General features: G+C 50.0%; 1 protein-coding gene across 1 annotated transcript; it reads right to left on the reverse strand.

Moving 5' to 3' along the window:
- Positions 1 to 826: 826 nt before the first annotated feature.
- SLC22A8 (solute carrier family 22 member 8) lies at positions 827 to 24,868 on the reverse strand. The gene is made up of 10 exons (XM_049889929.1): positions 24,536 to 24,868; positions 9,055 to 9,158; positions 7,705 to 7,859; positions 6,787 to 6,955; positions 4,044 to 4,167; positions 3,714 to 3,829; positions 2,403 to 2,617; positions 1,383 to 1,491; positions 1,043 to 1,246; positions 827 to 952 (listed from the first exon to the last, which is right to left on the reverse strand). The coding sequence occupies exons 1-10, from the start codon at positions 24,866 to 24,868 to the stop codon at positions 853 to 855; spliced, it is 1,629 nt and encodes a 542-aa protein (XP_049745886.1). The 3' UTR covers positions 827 to 852.

Genomic DNA, 24,868 nt, shown 5'->3' on the forward strand with positions numbered 1-24,868 from the left:
GAAGGAACCAGGAGAGTAGAAATGGGCTAGGACCCATAAGGGAAGAGAAGCCAGGGAACATGGCGCTGACATCATCAGTTTCCAAGTATGGCTGTCATTTTCTCAGTTAAAGAAGAGACAGAGCTGTCTGCTGGGCCTGAGGTGAGGCATGGATCAGAGATCTGAGGTGAGCACGGGAGATGGGTCAGGACTGGAGGAGCCACCCTGGGCGTGTTCCAACATCTGCTCACACGCACACTGGGTTATGTACACACACACGTGGTGTTTCCCAGCACAGGCCTGGTGCTCACACACATGCACACACACGTTCGCATCAGCCCAGCTTGCCTATACCTGTGCCCGTACCTGTTTGTACACACACACACACACACACATATCCACACACATCCACACAGTGGTCTGTCCCCTTCTCCACCCCGCCCTTCGGGCAGCATGGCTGAGTTCTTCATCACTGTTTATTGAAACCTCCTGTCCCTGAAGGCTGATTTGGAGGACGGGGTGGGGGCCTGGAAGGGGAAGCTCTCTTTTCCTGGGTGCCCAGGCCTGAGCCAGGGGGCCCAGGAGCCCTCAGAGTGAGAGGGCTGGGACAGTGGGGAAGGGCTGGGGAGAAGAACGGCAGGGTCTAGGCTGTAGGGAGGTTGAGGGCAGGGTGGGTGTGGGAAGGCCTGGAGAAGAACACTTGAACTGGCCAGGGCTGGGGCTCTGATGGTGGTAGGTAGGATTGGAGACCCCTTTCCCTGACTCTCAGAAAATTTTGTCTTTAGGACCCCAGGGTGTCTGAGGAGCCCAGAGGCAGGCAGGGCCTTGGCAGGGACCAGTCTCTGGAGGGCAGGGAAAGGGGTTCCATTGCCCTCAGTTGGGGACCAGGCCTCGGTCATGGGGCTGCAGAGGGATCCTCTGGGAGGCCTTTTCCGCTTCTGGATCCTGCTCTGGCTCCTTTGCCTGCTGGAACCTGGGGATAGTGAGGACTTAGGCAAAGCCCAGGGCCCAGCCCTGCTTTCCCAAGGAGGAGCACTGGTGGGGGCCAGAGGCAGGGGCTGACCAGTTGTCCATGTCTTCGAGGGTCTCTGGCAAGTGCCGATTGAGGGTCTCAGGCAGGAGGAGAGCGGCACTGCCTCCTAGGAGGGCCATGCCCCCGTAGATGACATTGGGGATGAAGGGCTGCACCTCGGCCAGGATCTTCACCACTGGGGCCATCATGCTGCCCACGCGAGCCCACAGGTTGCTTAAGCCCAAACCTGTTTGCCTGGGAGGGTTCAGAGCAGGGATTGGCAGCCTGGATGTGGGGTTCTTGAAGGATGGCTCTGGTACCCCTGGGCAGGGGCAGGAGGAAGCCATAGCCCCACTGACCCTGGCTGGCTGGGCCCAGCCCCAACACCTACCGGATAACGGTGGGGTACAGCTCACTTGTATAGAGGAAGAGGCAGCTGAAGGAACTGGACAGGCACCCCTTCCCAAACACGGCAAGCACTGTCCTCAAGGTCTGCAGGTCTGCAGAGGGAAGAAAACGCACGGGCCTTGGAGCTTGGGAGCACTTGAGTGTTCTCATCACATAGCAAACTTTCCCAATCAATCTGCTCTGGACCAGGCCTTGCCCTATGCACCAGCCTAGATGATCCTTGTCACACAGCTCAGGAAGGGAGGAGGGCAGACAAGTGATGGTACTGAAGTGCCAAGGACATCAGGTCAACTTTACCCCCATATTGAGTCTCTCAGGAGTGATTTCTGAAAAGTTTCAGTACTAGGAAAAGTTTGGCTTTGATAACTAGAGTTCTGTAACTGACCTTGTCTCCCTTTATGCTTTTGTTGCCAGGAAGCTCAGATCCAAACTTAGAGCTGAGTAATAGCTCCTCTGCTATTTCTAATGGTTTGCTTGCTTGTGTCCTGCTGTGTTTGTGTTTTTCCCTGGCTCTGATTCCTTATTCCCGTTTATATTTTGATGTATACGCTCTTGCCTTAAGATATCTTAAATTCCTTTAGAAAGAGGTAGGTGTGGCAACAAACAATCATCTATATAAAAGACAAGCGGCTTTTCCAGTGTTTTGATGGAGTAAGTTGTGGGGTCTTTCTTGAGCACTGGGCTCAGTTGTCTCCCCATCCCCACTTGTTCTCCACAGTGATGATACACAGACATGCCCAATCCCAAAACAATCCCTCCCACTGTCCAGACATCACCATACATTGCCCAGTCCAAGTCAGATCCGGAAAGGAGCTTCAATATCATCTAGCCCAACTGAGTTATTTTCTAGACCCAGAGACCTAGAGAGCCCGAGGACTGGCTCAAGATAACATGGTTAATTAGAGGCAGAGCCACAACCTGTGGCAGCCTGTGATGCCCATGGATAGGTTGGCCTGCGTGGTCCATTCACTTCCGAGGGCTCTCGGGTAGCCCAGCTTCTCACCTGAGGGCACAAAGGTGAGAACCAAGATGGACCCTCCTGCCAGGAGCAGAGAAGCAGCCTGAGTGATGCGCCGGCCCAGGTAGCTCATGGAGAGGATGGTGATAAACTTAGCTGGGACGTCGGCTCCCGCAAAGATGATTTGGAGAAGGTAGATGTTGACCCCAAAATCTTCCACACCCATGGCCAAACTGTAGTAGGCAAAACCGGTGGAAAACCTGAGAAGCAGAGAGGGACAGGTCAGCATCTCAGCCAGGCTGGGGCTTCTCCCCATACTGGCCACGGGGTCACCAGGATGATGTGGAGTTTCATTTTTTTTGTGCCGACTACAACCAATTGGTAAGGGCTCTGTGGGAAAGTGATTAGTCGGTTATGTCAGAGATGGGCCTGGATCTGGGGTGTGCTGGCACAGGGGCCGTACAGTGGACCCCAGAGTATAGCAGGACTGGAAGGAATCTTGGACACCAAACCAAAAAACCAAATCCGTTGCTATTGAGGCAGTTCTGACTCATGGCGACTCCGTGTGTTACAGAGTGGAACTGCTCCACAGGGTTTTCTTTGCTGTAATCTTTACGGAAGCAGATCACAGGCCTTTCTTCCATGGAGCCTCTGGGTAGGTTTGAATCGCCAACCTTTAGGTTAGTAGTTGAGCGCAAACTGTGGTAAATGATCTCTCTTTATTTGGTTGTGTAGGAGTTGCCCGATGAGGAGCTTAATGTCTGTGTGGGGGAGGTGAAATTAAGCTGTTTGCATGGGCCAGATGCCTCCCCTCCCCCTCTTAGAATTTTGGATTTCTTTTGAAGGGTTCCTGGACCACAAATTAGATCCTATTCATAGGGGGATGGCCAGGATGAAGAAGGACCTCAGCATCAGGTCACAAAAGAGGACAGAAGAGAAGACTCAAGAGAAACACAGTTTCCATTTTCAAGTCTGAAGCCCTGAGGGCAGCCTTGCTCTTGTAGGGTCCCAAAGGGCAGAGCTGGACCAGTGTGGGCAGTGACAGAGAGGCTCAGCATCCAGAAACAACCACGGCTGGGATGTGAACCGGTGAAGGGGTTTGGAGCTTTTGCCCTGTGGTTGGGGTGGGCATGACTCCAGAGGCAAGCAGACCCTGGTAGCTGGGTCTGGGTGTGGGGCAGAGATGTAGCCGATTTGGGGACTGGGGTTGGGCTGGGTGGCCCACGGGCAGAGGTACTTGACTCCACTTGCAGATGCCCTTGGCCATGCTCTCAGGTGAGCCTGCCGGAGGACTTCTTCATCACCCTTGCCTTGGTGGAGGTGCTGGGGTATAGGAAGGGAGAGGTGGTGGGTTACCAGGCCAGGGAAAGACAAATCAACAGGAGGCGCAAGGTGGACGTCCGGATCAGATCAACTATGCTGTACTTGACCTTGGCCAAGGCGATCTCCTTCTGCAGGTTGAGTTTGAGCTCCTTGGGGAAGAAGAGGAGAGGGTGACATTAGTGACCAGCTGGTGTGCAGGAAGCAGAAGAGCAGGAGGTGCAGGCCTGGGACCCCCAGAAGTGCTTACTTAGGGGATCAGATATGATGCAGGCTTGGGAGAAAATGGTAGCAAGCAGAGGAGACTGCCCAAGAGCAGAGCTCAGGGATCCCAACCTCTAGACCACAATCCCTCATGGCCCCTACCTCCAAGGTGAGCTTTTCTCCCTCCTCCTTCTTGCCATTGAAGGCAGCAACCCATCGTAGTATCTTCAGGGCCTTTGAGGACTTTCCGGACAGAACCATCCAGCGTACAGACTCTGCTATCCACCTGAGGGCCCAGAATCAAGTTGCAATGTTTCCCCCACCCCAGAACCCCCTTTGAGAGGCTGGGAGAGCATCAACAGCCAAAGCCAAGGGGTCGGAGGCCCAGAAACCCGAACTGCCTTACTGCAGATTTCATGGAATTTAAACTTGGCCAAAATTTGCACCTGGGCTGCCTGCAGCCAGCACAAATTCCAGCATTCTCTTCTTCCCTTTCCAGAGAGCTCTCCCTCTGCTCCCTACATGAGTCACTTGTTATCTTTGGATATCTTCCTTAGCCCTAGGAGCCCCGGGCCCTAGGCCAAAGCAGGTGGGGCCTGGGGAGGGGATGGCATGTCCGAGGCTGGATGGCTGGAGGTTTCTGCACGTCGTCCACCTCCCCCAGCCTTCCTTGGGCTGTGACCCAGCCTCTCTGTTGAAGAAGGGGCAGGGCTGTGGTCCCGGGGCAGCTTGGGAAAGGGGCCTGGGGCTAAGGTGAGGGCTGTGGCCCAGGGAATGGGTTTGAGGACCCTTCATTCTCCCTGCAAAGGACAAACTCTGCTGGGGAGGGGGCAGGGAGCACAGCACAGGGTGTGTCAAGCTGTCTTGGGATTCGCTAGGGTGCAGCCGCCCCATCCCCTCCTTCCCATGGGCTCTTCTGTAGGGGTTGCTCCCCCTGAGCAGTCCCCAAGGGTCGCTAGGCAAACACGAATGAAAGAGGTGGAGGTGTGGGGAGAAAGGAATGGTATTGGAGAGGTTTGGGCCAAAGTGGGGTCAGCTCCAGCCCTCCCTCCCCCCCAGCCCCGTAGGCACCCAGGACCTGGCTCCAGGCAGGCCCCTGGGAGAGTGGATGTTGGTTACCTGGCCTCAGACCACTGCCCTCAGCTGCTTGTGGTAACTTCCTGGGCCTATTGCTACCCAACCTCCTAGCCTTGTGGTCTCTGTTTCTGCCTTGACAGTCTTCTGAGCTGCTATCAGTAAAAATATCAGTGACTCTGTCCCAAACCGACACCCAGGGTCTGGACTCCCTGCTCTTCCCCTGAGAATAATTGCAGCAGTAGTTTCCAACTAGTGAGTTCCTTATGTGCCAGGCACACAAAGCTCTGGTAACTGGCATTATTACCTCCATTTTACCTCTAAAAATCTCAAGGCTCAAAGTGCCTAAGACTTGCCTGAAGCCACACAGTGAAGGGGCCTGAGCTCTTGCCAATACAGCTGATCCCCAGCCTGTATTTTCACTCTGGGCTCTCTGACTGTTCCTTCTCTGCTCCCCCCTGGGCTGTGGACATTTTCCCCCTCCGCCAGCTCTCTGACTCCACACTGGGCCCTCTGCACATCTCTCTTCCTCGCTTATCCTCAGATTGCCCGTTCCCTCTAAGACCTTCTGTTCTTATTCCCTGGATGGCGCAAATGGTTGAGTGCTTCACTACTAGCTAAAAGGTTGGCTGTTCCAACCCACCCAGACGTGCCTAGGAAGACAGGCCTGGTGATCTGCTTCTGGAAGGTTACAGTCTTGAAAACCCTATGGGGATCACGATATCACCTGCTTGTGTGTGTGGACTGAATGAAATCAAGTGTTTAGTGGAGTGCCAGGCCCACAGTAAGTCCTCAGTACTGATAGCTGCAGTTCTACTCTGCACACATGAGGTCACCACGAGTTGGAATTGACTCTATGACAACTAACAACAATATCTAAGAGCTTCTATTCTCATTTCCAAGCCGAGGTCCCACCACAGTTCTGCTCCTTCTTGTGTAACCTTTGGGACTTGTTCACTTCTCTGAGTCTCAGTTTTCTTATCTATAAAATGGGGATAATAATGGCCCCTTCACACAGAGATGTCACGAGGATCTGAGACAATGTAGTTGATGAACAGGGCCTTGCGCATATGCAGTAAGTGCTCAAAAAAGGCTGCGCTAAGACTTCATTTCTTTCCCTTAGCTCGTCTGTGATTTCCTGTCTTTTGGCTTCGATTACATTCTACTCATCTCCTCTCCTCCACGTGTGCTCAGGTTTGACACGTGGATAACGGAATTCACCTTCTACCTCCAGCGAGCTCTCTGCCCCTTCTGGTACCTCAGTTCTCCCAGGTCCCCAGGCTGGGTTGCCTCTTGGGACTTTCTTTCCTTCCCACTTCAAATTTAGAAGTTGCCAAATTCTGTGAGTTCTTCCTTCAAATGTCTTTCAGACTTGTCCCCAGGCTCCTCCTGCTTGCCTAGTCACCTCTCTTCTGTTTCTCGCCCTAGCCCCGCATCTTGGGTCTACCCCACTTGGATCTGTCCTTCTAGACTATTACTTCACAGATGAAATTTTGGTCAGGCCTCTCAACACCACCGCAGGCACTTTATGGCTTCCCATCTCCCACCGCATGAAGCCGTGTCCTTCCCAGCTTTCTGAGCTCCATCCTGTCCATCTCAACGTACTTCCCTTCTTCAGCTTCAGGCAGCCCCTCAGTGACCCCTGGGTACCTGCTCCCACGTGCTGCCTCCCTTTGATTCCGCAAGTCCTCCTCCCTGGAATGCCCTTCCCTGACCCTAGGGCAAGGGTGCCTAGGGATAGACAGAGCTGGCCACCCTGGTGAGGCATGGGCTTCCGCTGTTTGGCCCCAGTGGGCCTAAGGAAGTGGGTAGAGAGGAGGAGGCCACATACCAGGACCACAGGAAGACGATGAAGAAGGGAAGAGACACTGTTAACTGTAGCCAGCGCCACTGGGGGATGACGTAGGCCAGGCCGGGAAGAATAAACTGGCCAGTGGTGTAGCAGTAGCCAACTGCCGTCGACAGGATGGCCCGTACCCGGGTGGGCACCCACTCGACATCTGCAGGGAGGAGCCCAAGGACCGGATTAGGATCCTGCTGGGCCCCAGGCATTTCCCTCCTGCTTCCCAATGGCTACACAACCTGACCTTCACCTTTAAGAGTTCATCATTCCCATTTTACAGATGCTGCTACTGAGGCTTAAGGAGGTAGGATTCCAAGCTAGATCTGGCTGACTCCCAAGCCCATGCACTTGACCACTGCCTCCCCAGTGGCAAGTGACTTCGCTTTGTTGTGCCTCAATTTCTTCATCTATAAAATGGGAATCATGGTATCACCTGCTCGTGTGTGTAGACTGAGTGAGATCAGGTGCTTAGAGTACCAGGCTCACCACAGCAGGTCCTCAGTATTGATAGCTGCTATTCATATGCTTAGAAGGAGTCCCCGTGTGGCACAAACAGTTAAGTGCTTGGCTACTAGCTGAAAGGTTTGTGGTTTGAACCCATTCAGATGCGCCTTGGAAGATGGGCCTAGAGATCTGCTTCTGAAAGGCCACAGCCATGAAAACTCTATGGAGCAGTTCTAGTCTGCACTCATGGGGTCACCATAAGTTGGAATGGACTCCATGGCAACTAACGCCACCAATGCATATGCTTGTTGTTATGTTCAGAGGAGGCTCTGAGGCGCTGAGAGGCCCAGCACCTTGACCAAAGTCTCAGGAAGCCTGTGGTTGGGCAAGGCCTAGAACCCCTGTCTCTCAGCTCCTGACTGGTGCTGCCTAATCCCCTCCTCTGCCCTCCATGCTGCTCACTCAGGATCACTGTGCTCAGGGAAATGCCTGACATGCTGGAGCCAGTCAGGAAGCGGAAGACCAAGTAGCTGAGGAAGGTGGGGCTGAAGGCTGTACAGCAGCCACTGGCCGCCAGCAGCAGGTAACTTCCGGACAGGATAGTCTTGCGGCCAAACCTGCAGCACCAAGGAGATGTAGGGGCAATGTTAGCCCCAGAGTGGCTGCCAAGGCGAGTGACTCTGCAGGTCCTGGGGCAAAGGGCTGTATGCCCCACCTCCCGAAGGGCCAGGAGGGGCGCATAGCTTCATCCCCAGACACAGCCTTGCTGGTAATTGCTATTTTTCAACAAGTTTGCAATTAGAGGTTTGAGTTAATGAGTGATCTCTCTGCCTCCACCCCCAGCTTGGCAGCCTGAGCAGGGGTCAAAGGAGCACCATCTCTAAGCAGTCTGTCGTTGAGTCTGAGATGCTGTCTCATATCATCCAGGTGGAGTTTTCCAGAAGGCAGTTGAATACACTGGTCTTGAGGCCAAAAGAGAGGTTGAGCTGGAGATATGGATTTGAAATATTCATCATAACATAGTAATTAAGCCACAGGAACAGGTGGAATTGCCTGGCGAGAGTGGATAAAGAGTGGAGGAGCTGCGAAGAGCCCTTCAGAAACTTGAGTGGATGGGCAGGGAAAAACAGCCCATGGGGAAAAAGAGCAGTGGCCAAGAGTTGGAGGGAAGCCAGGTGAAGGGAGAGGGCAGCTGTACCAATGGCTGCTAAGTGGTCAAGCCAGGTCAGGATAAGAAGTTCCATTGAATTCACTGGAAAAACTTATTGGTGGCTTTGGTGAGCAGAGTTCCAGTGGTGAAGTGGTGAGAGAAGCCAGAATGGGTGAATTGAGAAGCAAACGGGAGATGAGGACATGGTGATAGCAAGTGTAGCTACTCTTTCAAGAGATTGGCTTTGAAGGGAAGGGAGAAATAGAGCAAAAGTGGAAGGGAAAGCCAGGTTTTAAGGATAGAGAGATTTGAGTACATGCCAGTGTTGGTGGGGAGGAGGCAAGTGAGAGTGAGAGAGACGGAAAATCATGGCAACCCCATGTGTTACAGAGTAGAACTGCTCCATGGTCACAACCTGATGCCAGAAAAGCCCGGGCTTCCCACTGGGCGTGGAGAGGATGGAAGATTTGAGGTATAAGGGCCTTGGGGGAGAGAGAAGGCTGTGGCCCGGAGAATGAATAGGACTTGCCCAAGGCCACCCAGAGAGGACCATGCCTCCAGCCTCCCCAGAGCTTTGCTTCTGAGGGCATTTGGGTGGAGCTGAGTAGGGCACAGTTATCTCCCTGGGTTGTACCTCCTCCTGTGATGCCCCACTGTCTCACCTGTCGGACAGGTTTCCAAGCACGATCCCGCCAATCAGCACACCCGCCATGAAGATAGACTGGGCCAACTCCTTCATTTTGTAGGAGTCACACACCAAGTCCCACTGCACAAGAGAAAGGTGGGGCCAGCCTGCTCAGTCCAAACCAACCGGCTCACCCCTGTCTCCCCATATGTTCACTCACTCTCCTGGCACCCTCCCTTGGCATCCCTAAGCCTGGCCTCCTGCTTCCCAAGAGCCATTTCCCCTTCAGCCCGGTAGGGGTTCCTGTGTCTGCCTGTGGCTCTCTGGGTCCTGGCCCTTGCTTGTAATGATAGCATCCCTCAAGCATGTGTGGCCTGTCTGTGGCTTATGAAACCACGTTCATGTTTGTCTTCAACCTCCTCCCTCAACAATGCCAAGCTTGCCTGTGTCCCTGAAACTTCCTTCTTGCCTCCTTTCCTCCCTTCATGTGTCCAAGGCTGGACACTCCACCTGCACCCTTGACCTCACTCTTTCTCCTCCACGGGGATGTTATTTTATTCCTGCCAACCCTGCCCCAAAAGTTCTGAGGTGGTACAAATGGTTTGAGCTCAACTACTAACAAAAATAAGGTTTTTGCTGGCAATTTCTTTTCAGAAGTAGACCACCAGGCCCTTCTTCCTAGTCTATCTTAGTCTGGAAGCTCAGCTGAAACCTGTCCACCGTAGGTGACCCTGCTAGTATTTGAATGCTGGTGACATAGCTTCCAGCATCACAGCAACACTCAAGCCTCCATAGTATGATAAACAGACACAGCACTGGAAGTGCTCACTTATCTATGCCAAGAAATTTGGAAGATAACTACCTGACCAGTGGACTGGAAGAGATTCATATTTATGCCTTTTCCAAAGAAAGGTGATTCAACAGAATGCAGAAATTTTTGAAAAGTATCATTAATATCACATGCCATTAAAATTTTGCTGAAGATCATTCAAAAGTGGTTACAGCAGGACATCGAAAGGAAACTTCGAGAAATTCAAGAATGATTTAGAAGAGGATGTGGAATGAGGGATATCATTGCTGCTGTCAGATGGATTCTGACTGAAAGCAGAAAATACCAGAAAGATGTTTACCTGTGTTTTATTGACTATGCAAAGGCATTCGACTGTGTGGGTCGTAACGAATTATGGATAGCATTGGGAAGAATAGAAATTCCAAAACACTTAATCGTGCTCATGAGGAACCTGTACATAGATCAAAAGGCAGTCGTTCAAATACAACAAGAGGATACTGAGTGGTTTAAAGTAAGGAAAGGTGTACACGAGGGTTGTATTCTTTTACCATACTTATTCAACCTGTATGCTGAGCAAATAATCCAAGAATCTGGACTATATGAAGAAGAATGCAGCCTTAGGACTGGAAGAAGACTCATTAACAACCTGCATTATGCAGATGACACAACCTTGCTTGTTGAAAGTGAAGAGGACTTGAAACACTTATTGATGAAGATCAAAGACCATAGCCTTCAGTATGGATTACACCCCAACATAAAGAAAACAAAAATTCTCACAACTGAACTAATAAGCAACATCATGAAAAAAGGAGAAAAGATTGAAGTTGTCAAGGATTTCATTTTACTTGGATCCACAATCAACAGCCATGGAAGCAGCAGTCAAGAAATCAAACGATTAGGGTGAGAACAATTGGGAGTATGTAGCAAGGTATATGTAAGTTTTTGTGTCAGAGACTGACTTGATTTGTAAACGTTCACTTAAAGCACAATTAAAAAAAAAAAGAACAAAAAGTTGGCAAGGTTATAGAGAAATTGGAACCCTCACGTTGGTGGAAATGTAAAATAGTGCAGCCACTACGGAAAACAATTTGGCAGTTGTGCAAAAGTTACACATAAATTTTCCCTATGACCCAGCAATTCCACTCCTAGTTATATACCTAAGAGAATTGAAAACATATGCTCACATAAAAACTTCCATGTGCATGTTAATAGCAGCATCATTCACAATAGCCCCAAAGTAGAAACAATTCAAATATTCATCAACTGATGAAAGGATAAACCAAAGTGGTATAGTGCTATGAATTAAATTGCGTCCTCTAAAAAGACACGTTGAAGTCCTAACCCCTGTACCTGTGAATGTGACCTTGTTTGGCGAACTACGGTCTTTGAAGATATTATCCATTAAGCCATACCGAAGTCAGGTGGATCCTAGCCCTTATCCTTTCTGAGCACTGTCTCATAAAAGGGAAGAACAGACACGGAGGGAAATCACACACAGGGGGAAGACAGCACGTGAGGATCCACCTACAAGCCAAAGAACACCAAGAAACGCCTGGGGCTACCAGAAGCTGACAGAGACAAGGAAGGATCTACCCCTAGAGCCCACAGACAGAGAACGTAGCTCTGCCAGTGTCCTGAATTTGGACTTCCAGCCTTCACAACTGTGAGAAAATAAATTTCTATTCTTTAAAGACAAAAAAAAAAAAAAAGAAATCAAATGGCCCCAGACCCTCTGTTAGCCCATTCCCGAAGCCAACTCTTCAGACAGGGATTGGACTAGACTATAAGACAGGAAATGACGCTGGTGAGAAGTGAGCTTCTTGGTTCAGGTAGAAACATGAGACTATGTGGGCAGCTCCTGTTTGGAGGCGAGATGAGAAGGCAGAGGGGGACAGGAGCTGGTTGAATGGACACGGGGAATACAGGGTGGAGAGGAGGAGTGTGCTGTCATATTAGGGGGAGAGCAGCTAGGGTTACATAGAAAGGTGTATATAAGTTTTTGTATGAGAGACTGACTGACTTGAATCGTAAACTTTCACTTAAAACAATAAATAAAAAAGAAAAAAAAAAGAAATCAAATGACACATTGCATCGGGCAAATCTGCTGGAAAAGACCTCTGTACAGTGTTAAGAAGCAAGGATGTCACCTTGAAGACTAAGATGCCCCTGACCCAAGCCTTGGTGCTTTCAATTGCCTCATAAGCGTGTGAAAGCTGGACAATGAATAAGGAAGACCGAAGAAGAATTGACACCTTTGAATTATGGCATTGGCGAAGAACATTTAATACACCACCGACTACCAAAAGAATGAACACATCTGTCTTGGAAGCACAGCCAGAGTGCTCCTTAGAAGCAAGGATGGTGAGACTACATGTCACACATACTTTGGACACGTTATCAGGAGGGGTCAGTCCCTGGAGAAGGACATCATGCTTGGTAAAGCAGGGGGTTAGTAAAAAAGAAGAAGACCCTCAACGAGATTGATTGACACAGTGGCTGCAACAATAAGCTCAAGCATAACAACGATGTGAGGATAGCACGGGACTGGGTCGTTATGAGTCAGACCTGACTCCAAGGCACCTGACCACAACACTAACCTAAATGTTGGTGACTTGAGTTCACCCAGCAGCTCCGTGGAAGAAAGCCCTGGGGATCTGCTTCCATTAAGATTACAGCCAAGAAGACCCTACAGAGCAGTTTTACTGTGTAACACATGAGGTTGCCATGATTTTCAGTCTATCACTCTCTCTTGCCTTCCCCTGCTCTCCCCCTACGCCCCAGCATTGGCATGTAATCAAATCTATCTTAAAATCTGGATTTCCCTTCCACTTTTGCTCAATTTCTCTCTTCCTTCCAAACCCAATCTCTTGAAAGAGTAGCTATGCTTGCTATCACCATGTCCTCATCTCCCGTTTGCTTCTCAATTCACCCATTCTGGCTTCTCCCACCACTTCACCACTGGAACTCTGCTCACCAGTGAATTCAATGGAACCTTCATATCCCGACCTGGCTTGACCACTCAGCAGCCATTGGTGCAGCTGCCCTTTCCCTCCACCTGGTTTCCCCCCAACTCTTGGCCACTGCTCTTTTTCCCCATGGGCTGTTTCTCTCTGTCCATCCACTCAAGTTTCTGAAGGGCTCTTCCCAGATCCTCCACTATTTATCCACTCTAACCAGGCAATTCCACCTGTTCCTGTGGCTTAATTACTATGTTATGATGACTATTTCAAATCCATATCTCCAGCCCAACCTCTCTTTTGGCCTCAAGACCAGTATATTCAACTGCCTTCTGGAAAACTCCACCTCGATGATATCAGATGGCATGTCAGGCTTAACGGGACTTATCTCTCCACTTCCCACGAGGTCCCGTCTCTGTGATTGGCAATTCTCTCCGACTCCTCCCTCTTTCTCCCGCTCCAGGTTCACCTAACCCTCCAATTTCTAACTTTTTCATATTTCTCTTTAATCTGGGCTCTTGTCTCTATTTCTGCTACTACTGCCCCAGTGAAGGCCCCATCATTTTGCATTTGAATCAGCACTAACAGCCTATATTCACTGAGGCCTTGCTATGTACCAAGGCCTCTGGGTGGTGCAAACGGTTTGTGTTTGTCTACTAACCTAAAGGTTGGCAGTTTGAACCCACCCAGCGGTGCTATGAAAGAAAAGTCTGTTTTCTGCTTCTGTTAAGAAAATCCTATGGAGCATTTCTATTCCGTAACACATGGGGTTGCCATGAGTCAGAATTGACTCTATAGTGACAGATTTTTCCCCCATTTTTACTACGTACCAGGCACTGTTCTAAGCTCTTTCCATGCCTTAACTTCTTTAATCTTCACAGCAACCCTATGATGTAAGTGCTGCTATCATCCTCATTTTACAGATGAGGAAACTGTGGCCCCAAAAGGATCACTGCAACAACCTTCTGACTGGTATCTCAGCCTTCAGTCTCATCCTCTTCTGTCCATTTTTTCATGACAACATAAATAGCTTCCTAAAACACCTCTTGAATCAAGTTCCTTTCTTCTCTAAAGCCCTCACTGGCTTCCTCTTGTCCTTTGGATAACGATAAAACTCTGTTAATGCATGCTCTGGCCCCTGTCTACCTGTCTGGCCTAATCTCCTGCTAATCCTTAACAAACACCCTTGGCTCCAACCACCCTGAATTACTTGTGTAATGAAGTGGAGAATTTGATTCACTAGAAATGCCTCACAAGAATGTTTGGGAGAAAAACAGTGGGGAAGAACCACATATCCCTGGGAACTCTTGCCACTTTCCTCTGCTGGACGTGAGAGAGGATGGGGATGGATGAAAACTCCAGGTCCTTCAGTGGTTTCAGAGTGGTCCAGCATGGCCAACAAGCCTGGTGGCCCCTTCTGGCTGGAATGGGAGCCTGCATGCTGTGTGTAGGGGACAGGGGGAGAGAACAGGGCAAAGGAGGGGTGGGAGGGATGAAGAGGAGAATGCCAGTGGATGTCTGGAGGAGACTTCTGGTACTTTGTGGTATGCAGTATGAAGTTCCCCTTAAGAAAATCTAAAGTAAAGACCCCTTGTCCACCTAAATTCATTTGCCCCTTTCTTCTACAGTAATAACACATTTCCCAGGTGACCCTGTAGCTGGGTGGGGCCATGTGGTTCCTGACAATGCCATGCGAGTGGTGGAAGAGATGTACTTCCCCTACTTCTACCTCATTTTTTAAAGAGGGAATCCCTGGCCTGGACCTACATGTTTTCTGTCTTCCTGTTGGCTGGAATGGTGACAGCTAGAGCAACTCTGGAAGCCATGTGTTGAAGGTGGCAGATCTTTGGGGCAGATGTCAGCTTGGGTCCCCAAATGACCCTGTAGAGCAGAGCCTACCACCAGCCTGAAATGCTCACCTTGGAGCTGTTACATGAGATATTCTGTATTCTTTAAGCCACTGAATTATTGTTGGCTCTTTTGTTATGTCAGCCTATCCTATCCTAATACATCCCACAAGAAGCTACAAACGGAAATTTGATTATTATCGCAACCTCCACAGATACTTAGTGCCTTAAGAAACCAGAGTCTGTCTGGATCATGACAGGGTCAATGCCTGACCCGGTTGGATTGTTTAAGGCTGATGCTCTGCTCCACAATTTGAAACTAGATCCACTGGGTCTTGGCTTATACCATGGGATCATGTAGGCTTTGGAATAAGTGCCACGAAACAGTTTCTGCCAGAAGATTGAGTAATTTACAGGAATGGCATTCCTGGAACGGCTTTTGAGTCATGTTTAGAGTAAATGACTTGACACCCTGAAGAATAATCTAGTCATGCTATAGGTTTTCTTATCAGAGCTGAAGAAAGTTTGTAATTATGTAGGGTTTCAAACAAGCAGCGCAAACCAGTTTCTACTAGAAGACTGAGCAATTTACAGGAATATTATTCCTCAAACGGACTTTGAGTCAAGTTTAGAACTAGCCAAAACCCTTACAATAACTGGTTTACAGGGTCCTGCACCCATCATTACCCCTACTACTTCTCTGCTCTCCTCTGCTGTTACTCTCTATCTTGTACACTCCACTCTAGTTGCATCGGTTTCTTTGCTGTTCCTTAAACATGTCAGGCATGCTCCTACCTCAGAGTATTTGCACGTGCTATTCTCCGTGTCTGGAATGTTCTTCCTCCTAGATAGTCATTTAGCTTGTTCCTTCACCTCCTTCCCGTCTTTGCTCCAATGTTATCTTCTCAATGAGTTCTTCTTGACCACTTTATTTAAAATTGTTACCCCCAGTAGTTTCTATCCCTCTACTCTATTTTCTCTATAGCAATTATACCATCAGACATACTATTTATTTTGTTTATTTTATGTTTCTCTGCCAAGAATGTAAACTTGATGTGGGTAAGGCTTTTAGTCTGTTTTGTACATTACTGTACTTGCAGTGCCTAGAACAGTGCCTGTGGAATTCAATGAGTCAACATTCCACAGAAAGAACAGAAGAGCTTTAGAGGTTAGAGATGAGAGATAATAGGGTTCACACTCCAAATGCTTATGTGGGCTATTGCCCTGCCCCCTTGAATAAGTATGTATCAGGATGGACAGTGTCTAGGCAGTATGTATTTTGAATATACAACCACACAACAGTGAGATGGAGAGAACTGTTCTGTTTTCATGATCGCTCTGGAAACACTTCTATGGTAAATTGTCTACTGTTGTTGTTGTGTGCTGTCGAGTCGATCCCAACTCATAGAGACCCTATAGGACAGAGTAGAGCTGTCCCATAGGGTTTCCAAGGAGTGACTGGTGGATTCGAACTGTCAGCCTTTTGGTTAGTAACTTGAGCTCTTAACCACTTTACCACTGGGGCTCCTGGAGGATGGTAAAATGAAGTTTTGAGGCTCAGAAGAAGAAGTGGTTTGTGGTTAAATATTTTAAAAAATGTTGGACTTCTATTCATTCTAAGTTGTTCCAGAGATTTCATGGTTAATGACGCTCACAGAGTTGATGAGAAAAGTGTGGCCCTGGCTGTTCTTTAGATCAACATAAGTTAGTGGGGCTAGATCTAGTGATCCTGGTATGTTTGATGCACCAGTCAGCTTGATAGATGGTGATGTAAAGGACACTGGGAGTCAGAGAAGAGCATGGCAATGAGGAACCAGGTGCAATGAGAATGGGAGAGATTTTTAAAGGCATCCTAAAACTTTGGGAAGAGGGAAAGACATTTAGAGAGAATTTTGGCATACTTTCTGTGTAGTTAGCAGAACCCCCAAGAAAAAGTCCAATTTCTAAGCCCCCTCTCCTCTCCTCCTGATAAACACATTAAGGACAAACCTCGTGGTCTCTATACTTTGGTTGTTAAGAAAACCTATAGCATAAGACTAGATTATTCTTTAAGGTGTCAGGAGTCTGATTTGTGTTTCTTTAATGGTGATTTCTTGCCTAGACTGGGCCATGTAGGGCCCTAGGATTTAATCGGGTTACATTAGTGATTCTACAAATGTTGTTAGGTTCCGTCAAGTTGATTTTCAACTCATAGTGACCCCATGTGACAGAGTAGAACTGCCCCATAGAGTTTTCTAGGCTGTAATCTTTACGGGAGCAGATCACCAGGTCTTCCTCTCATGGATTTGAACCATCAGCTTTTGGTGATTCTACAAAAGCTTCATGTTATTCGTTCCTCTTTGGTTTTGCACTTGTCCTGATACCATTATTCTAGTAATGTTACCAGTCCTGCAAAGCTCATATCAAGGTCATCTTTTCTGAGTGCCAGGAACATCTTTTCTGGGTGTCTGGCACAAACAGGTAGTCAATAAATATTTGCAAAATGGATAAATCACTGAGAAGCACTTCTAGACTCATAGTCTGGTTAAGGTGCCCCTCATTTCTCCTCTTACACCAGGCATCCTGTTCTTACCTCCAAGAGTGCATGTGACACAGCATTCTAGCTGCTTATTTACTTGTTTATCTCTCCCCTATTCTGTAACCTCTGAGATGGGCAGAGACCATTTCGTTTGACTTTTTATCCCTAGCAGGTAGCCGAGTCATCTGTACACGGTAAATGTTAATGTTTGTTCAATGAATAATTAATGAGTGAACAGGGCTGCGTTATTATACCTATTTTACTGATGAGGTCAAGAGAAGAAAAGGTAACTTGCTGGTTGAAGGGAGCCAAACAGCCACTCAGCAACCTGGTGCTTCTATCTGGCTGTTGGTATGGCTTGGCTTTGGTTGACCTCTTCCATGTCAGACTCTTGGCAGCTCCACATAGAGTTCTTGCTCCTAGTATCCTAGTCTAATGTTCTTGGCCTCCTTTTTTATCTCTGGGAGTATTCACTGGTCCAGGGAAGGATGGGAGGCTTGCTATATGTCTTTCTGCATAGGCTGAGACGCCAGGAAAGGGGTAGGAGAGAGGGAGAAGGGCTACTGTGTTCAGGAGCAAGCTTGGTAAATAATGCTATCATCAATTTATGAAGTGGGCACTGCTGTTTCCCCATTTTACAGATGAAATACCTGAGGCTCAGAGGTTATTTAACTTGCCCAAGCATATTTTGGTCCATTTCAGGGCAGGGGCACAAACCCAGGTCTGCTGGCCCCAGCTGGTGCTCTTGACCATGGCTCCCTGATGCCTCATGGTGTGCTTGGCTCTGAGCCCTGAGCTGGCAGAGCGGGGGCTCAATATATGACAGCTCTTACTGTGAAGCAGGTAACACAGCATAGCCCAGGATGGGCTGGGATCATGGTCAAGCGGGGCATACAAGGCTGGAGCCAAGAGGGCCAGTCAAAAATCAGGTCCAAATGGTGGGGGTGAGGACAGGCTCAGGAGCTGGAGCAGCAGCAAATCTGAGGCCAGGAGGCCCCTCAGATGGCAAGGCAGAAGGTGAGCCATAAAAGATCAGAGGAGCCATTCATGATCAAGACCATGGTCAGTAGGATGGGGGCCCTGCTTTGTGCGTCTAGGGGCCTGACACTGCCAGTAGGACCCATACCATGGACAAGGAAACAGCCTGCCCTAGGTCGGGGGCCTTTTGGAGCCAGGTCAGAATTTGGGGAGAACTGCTGCAGCCCCTGTGAACTCTTGGAACCTTGATGGGCTCTGGCACAAGGACCCAAGAGGACTGTTCAGGTATCTTGGGGAAAGTCAAAAGGACATGAGTGTCCAGCTCTGCCACTTAGCAGCTGTGTGTTCCTGGGCAGGTTACTTAACTTCCCATCTGTAGTATGAAGGTAATACTAGCACCTACTTCTCAGGATTGTAAATGACATAAGGAATGAAAAGCACCCAGCACTACCCCTGGCAAACAATCGGCGCTCATTGTTATTATTGTCACCTGTCATTGTATGGCCTGTGCTTGCAGGGACTGCGATGTAGTAGAGTCAAAGATTGTGGAATCAGGACTCCTACTCCCCTCACCACTTTTCCTGTAAAAGCTTGACCTCAGCATTATTGCTGGGAAGGCCACTCTGAGCCCAGTTTATTCCTCTGCAATCCGGGAACAGTCATGCCCAGGAACCTGAACCAAGTCAGTGCTCAGTGAGTTCCTGATCCTAGAGAGCCCACAGGATGGCCCCAAGCCCCTCAAGTGCACATGATCAGGGGCTTCCTAGGTCAGGGCCGTCCCTGCGAGTCAGACTGGCCAGAGACGTGGTGAGGGCGGGACTCTCTCTCCATCTGGGGCTCTCTGCCCTTCACCCAGATGTCAGATTGGAAATGGTGGGAAGGGGGTGCAGGACAGGGTTGAGGGTGGGCAAGTCGGGACAAGAAGCAGGAGCTGGAGACGAGGAGGTGGACAAGTGGTCTGGGAGCTGGGCAGCCTGTGGACCTGGGGATTGGGATAGGGGAAGGACAGAGGTAGCTAGCCTGAAACTCAGCAGGGGAACCTGCCCAGGGCAGAGGCCTCTCTGGAGAGGACTCACAGGGAAGGCTCTTGGCTTCTCCAACAGCTGACCTAGAGCCTCCAGGGAGCCATGTGAGGGACGGGCTTCTTGTGGCCCTGGAGCAGGGACAGCAGGGAGGCTCAAGAGCCAGAGAAGAATCCCACGGGTCTGAGAGGGAAGGGCCTTGCTTATCTAAGACCAGGCCCAGGCCCCTGAGGGCCACAGGTGGGGGCTTCAGAACCCCCAGGCCCAGGTAGGTACCTATAGGGCTGGGGTTCATTGTGTGAGGCTGCGGGCTATGATTTCTCTCCAGGGAACCCAGGGCCCCGATTCCGTGCCCCCTACACTTTCCAGATTTAAAAAAAAAAAAAGGCCTTTGTTGCCTCTTAATGTCCTAGCAAAATTCCTTTTGAAGAATTCCAACCTTATCTCTGCTGACTGGAGAGAGAGGAATTTGCAGTCACCCCTGCCGAGAGAGCTTAGGGGATCAGGAGGAAGGAAATAGCCTTTCCCACCGCCCCCCTCAATCCCTCAGCCAACCCTGTGCTGGGCTCACTCAATACACACTACACCAGTGAAGGCCTCACACCGTCCCATTGCTAAGTTCCCTATCATCCCGTTCTACAGATAGAGGGACTGAGTCAGGAGAGGGGAGGTGACTAACCAGGTCACTGCTGTGGGATTTGAACACAGGCCCGTCTTGTTTCTAGGCCTGCGCTGTTTCCAGGTGGCCTAGGTGGGGGGCATGCAGTGAGGCAGAGTGAGGAGAAGCCTTGAGGCCTGTGTGAGCTGTGAAGAGCTGTGAGTATCCCCAGAAGGCCCCCTGCTCAATCTAGTTCTCGGGACATCCGTAACAACAACAACAACAGCTAATGTTAAACTGAACGCTTTGTACTTGCCAGGCCTTGTGCTAAGTGTTCTCCTTTATTTCTCACGCTGCTTCTCCCATCCCATTTTACAGGTGATGAGGAAACTGAGGCTTCTGAGGGTTGCAACACCCCTATTAAATGGCAGAGTCAGGATGTGAACTCTGGCTTCTTGATCCTAGTTCAAGATCCCATGTTGTTGTCTAGGAGACGGCCCATTGCCTCAACTAACCAAGGTCACCTGGATCCAGCTGGTTGCCAAATGTCCCTACCTTCCTCATTACTTTGGATATGTCTTTGGAGATTACTTTGGCTGTAATCTTTTTTTTTGGAGATGACTTTGGATGTGTCTTCAGGAGAGACAAATTGCTGGAGAAAGATAATATGCTTGGTAAAGTAAGGGGTCAGCGAAAAAGAGGGAGTCCCTCAATGAGATGGATTGACACAGCGGCTGCAACAGCGGGTTCAAACATAGCAACCATTGTGTGGATGGCGCAGGGCCGGGCAATGTTTCCTCCTGTTATACATAAGGTCACTATGAGCCGGAGCCGACTTGACGGCACCTAACAACAATAATCCAAATCCCATCCAGTCCCCTGCCTCTACATGAGAGGCCCACCCCTAGTCCAACCATTGCTCTGCCTCCACCGCACGGGGAACAAGAACCCACCCCACCCCATCCAAGCAGATGAGCACGGATTTGCCATGGTCTGGACCACAAACAGAAAGACCAGAGGGGCTACTCGTGCTGTGCTGCTATCACTAACCCTTCGATGGGCAGGCAGGGACCCTGCCTGTGGGCTGTCACAGCCGAGAGCCCTGGGGAGCCAGAGCCTGATGCAGACCTGACCCAGAGGAGGGGCACCGTACCTGGGGCCTGGTGGGACCTGTGTTTTGCTGGGAGGCAGAGTCATCCTGTCCCAGTGTGGTGACTGAGAAGTTGGCTAGCACAGATGTGAATTGATGCTTCAGTGGGTACAGGCTCTGTAACCTCTGCTCTTGGCCAGGCTCCCCGGAGCCAGTGGTGCACCCTGGAAAGGAAGCTGTTTGCCAGCAGTCAGCAATGTTTGCATCCCTCCAGCCAGGCTCTGAGGGGCGATGTCCTTCATTCAGCTTCCACTGAGCTCCCACTATGCCCCTAGCCCTGTGACTGCAGAGATGGGTGAAAAAGATGTTGTCCCTGCCCCGGAGTGGCTACAACCTAGGGGGAGGCAGACCTGTGACCAAGCCAGCCCACCCAGCACGCTCCTTGGAGCTGCAGGGTGCAGAGTGAAGGAGGGGGTTATGCCATCTTAAGGAGTTTGGACTCTGAAGCCAGCTCCAAACTCCACCATTTACGAAATGTGCCCTGGGCTGGTGACTGATCCCTCGATTTCATCACCTGTAAGAAGGGGATGAGAAAGGTGCTAACCTCAGAAGGCTGTTATTGGGGTAAATGAGCTAATATGTGTAAAGTGCTTAGAATGGCCTGGCACTTGGTAAGCTCATAGTAAACATTAGTGAGGATTAGTGTGTGCTTGCTCCTGGTAGGACCGTTTCTTATGCTAGGTGGTACGTTTTTGGAGGGCATGGATGGTGACTTGTGCTTCTCTCTGTCTGTCCAGGGACTAGATACACAGCAGATCACCCAATACATTTGGCAACTTCTTTACAGGTATTGAGGTATGTTCCGCTCTCTCCTTGTCCCTCAGCTCCACGTCCATTCAACCACAAAGTCCCATAGCTTCTGGATCCCTAACTTCGCTGGTATCTGTTCCAACTGCCCCTTGCATCTGGCATCTCTATTCTGGATTCCTGGGGCAACTGGCTAACTGGTCTCCCTGCTGCCGGACTCACAACTCAATACCAGCCATTCTCCACCCTACAGTTGGAGTGACGGTCCTTAGAATGTGATCAGAATGCACCTTTCTTCTCTAAACACCATTCAACGACTCCCACTGCCCTGTGGACAGGGCTACATCTTTGCCTTAGTATTGTGGAGCCTCCAGCCCCAAGTTCTGCTGGCCTCCACACCTTCCAGCCTTCTCCTGCCACTTGCGGACCCCGACTGTTTTGTTCTCGTCAAGCTTCTGTGACTTTGAGTTTGACTCCATACAGACGGTTCCCTGCCCCTAGGGTGCTCTTGCCCACTTCCGCCTGTGGCTAGCTCTCCTCCTTCACTCTCAGTGCAGGCACCACTCACTCCAGTAAGCCTTCCTCGATGGACCCTCCAGGCTGGTTGGATGCTCCTGCTCTGGGCTCCTAAACTATTCTGAGTTTATAAAGGACATATCCACTCATTGCACAATGTTTCTCCCACGGACCACCTCCTCCGTACCAGGCAACGTCTTAGGAGCTGGGGTACAGGGGTGAGCAAACAAGTGCAAATCCCTGCCAACAGGTGCTTGCATGCCTCACCAAACTGCTGGTAATCCTTAAGGCGTGTGTCTGCCTCCCCATAAGAGGCGAGCTCCTAGACGGCAGGCAGGAATCTATGTCCTCAGTATTTTGCACGCATCAGTTCGATTTTAACTCATGGTGACCCCATGTGTTTCAGAGTAGAACTGCGCCCCATAGGGTTTTCATGGCTGTGACCATTTGGAAGTAGACTGCCAGGTCTTTCTTTCCAGGCACCTCTGGGTGGGTTCGAACCAGCAATCTTTTGGTTTGTAGCCAAGTGCTTAACCATTGGCACCACCCAGGGACTCCATTATGCATATAGATATCAATAAATGTTGGAGCCTGGGTGCATTTCAGATACTGTGCTTGGTGCTGGAACAAAACACAAATCTGACAGGGAGAAAATATCATCTAGGGGATATGAGAGTCAGCAAATGTAATGGTTAGGAGCCAGGTACCTGTGTTCAAATCCTGAATCTGCAACTTACTAGCTGTGTGATCTCTGGCAAGTTACTTAACATCTCTGTGATTCAGTTTCCTCATCTGAAAATGGGGTAGTAATAGTAAGTACCTTACTGTGTTGTCAGGAAGGTTAAAAGCATTAATATTTGTAAAGCACTTAGAACAGTGCCTGGCACATAGTAGGCATTTTATATACAAATGAGTATTTTTTAAAGAAAAGAATAACGGTATCTGGACCCTGCTCATAGATAACCCCGGATTCAAATCTCACCTCTGCCAGATGCTAGCCATGTGTAATCCTGGAAAAATCATGAACCCAGGCTGAGCCTCACACTCCTCATCTGAAAATGGCAGATAATGGTACTTCCCTTACAGGGACTACATCTCCCAGGATTCCAGGAGCCCACACATGCCACACATGTGCTCAGCACAGGACTGGCACCTGTAAGGGCTTTCTATCGAGGCAGAAGCAGGATCCTGCCCTCAAGGAGCTCACGGTCTCCAATGGGGAGAATCAAAACACCAGTCTCTACTCACTGCTGAGAAGCCACCCCCTCCATGAAGCCTTCCTGGAACGCCATGGCTACTCCCTCATTTGGGCTCCCATAAACATTTATCCCCCTGTACCTCGTATGGGCTTTACCTTTAAATTCCACCTCTGAAACTGACCGGCTGCTTGGCATTGGACAGTTACCTCCCTTCTCTGAGTCTTAGTTTTTTTGGTCTGTTAAAGGAAATAAAATCACCTTCAACAGAGGATGGTGATGGAATCAACCGAGACACTGTCTGCAAAGTATCAAAACGTACCGGACGCTGAGGTTGCTCCATAAATGCTAATCCCAATTTCCTCGTCTGCCTCCTATCAGGCTCTCTTTACTGGCCTGTCAGTTTACTGAAGAGTCGGATTCAACTCGGCAGTTCCCAGAGGTGGCAGGTAAAAGAATGGGTGAATAAAGGAACAAATCATGGAATGAATGAATGGTAGGATGAACCCATGAGTGAATGCGGGGGTGGATGAGCCATTTTCTACCCAGGAGTGTTTCAACCCTCTACTTCATCCAGTCCCTCTTCCGCACATATCCCCACCTTGGAGACTTTGTGCAAAATGGAATTTTCTCCTTTCCCTCACTACCTGGTTAACCCTTGCCCCGATGGTGTGACGGTACCTCAGCTCCAGGGCCACTTCACTAGGGAGCTTCCTCTGATCCCGCCCCCGGCCCCCACATCCAGCCCCGGGGTAGGTCTTAGTCTAAGGTCTCAGCATGGAGTATCTCTTTGAAGCTGTGGTTTCACATTTCTTTGTGTGATCCTATCGCTTGGTGTCACTCCTGCTAGAGTGTAGACACCATGGGAGCTGGGATGTTGCGTTTTCGTGTCCTCTGAGCTAAGCACCCTGCCTGTCACAGGATAGCCCTCCTATAGCTCTTTGTCACATAAATGCTTGGACTTTGAGTGTGGAGAAACCAAGTATCAGAGTTGGAACACATCTGCACCCCACACCCTCCACTTTGCCCTCAGGGATGCTAACTGGCCCAGTGCCCTGTCCTCCGATCCTAGGAAGACTAGGCCCCGCCTCCTCTCCTACCCATGTGTGGTGCAGGGCATGTGGGCGTGCTTGCGGTAGGCAAGGGGTGTTCTCAAGGCTGCAGGGTGCCATGTGGTGGGAGGGGGTGGCCTGGCCTACCTCTGACACAATGGAGTCCCTGGTGCTGATGTAGATCCAGCCATCCAGGCACGGCTCCGTGGCCCCCTGGGTGCCGTTGGGCAGGCTGGCGTTGGGTAGATGTATAAAACGGAGGCATTTCTCAGGCTTTCCATCTGGGCCCGTGGGGAGCACCCAGGGCCCCGCAGAGGCATTGGGGGGTGGCCGGCAGTGGTGGGCAGGGGTGGTGGCCGTGAAGATCTGCAGCAGAAAGTGATTGGCCATGCCCAGGACTGGGAGGCCGATCAGGGTCAGGTGTAGGAACTGGAAGGGGCCGAAGCCACCCACGCGGTCCAGGAGCTCTGGGAAGGTCAT

Source organism: Elephas maximus, chromosome 7 (genome assembly GCF_024166365.1).
Source record: "Elephas maximus indicus isolate mEleMax1 chromosome 7, mEleMax1 primary haplotype, whole genome shotgun sequence".
Taxonomy (NCBI): domain Eukaryota; kingdom Metazoa; phylum Chordata; class Mammalia; order Proboscidea; family Elephantidae; genus Elephas; species Elephas maximus.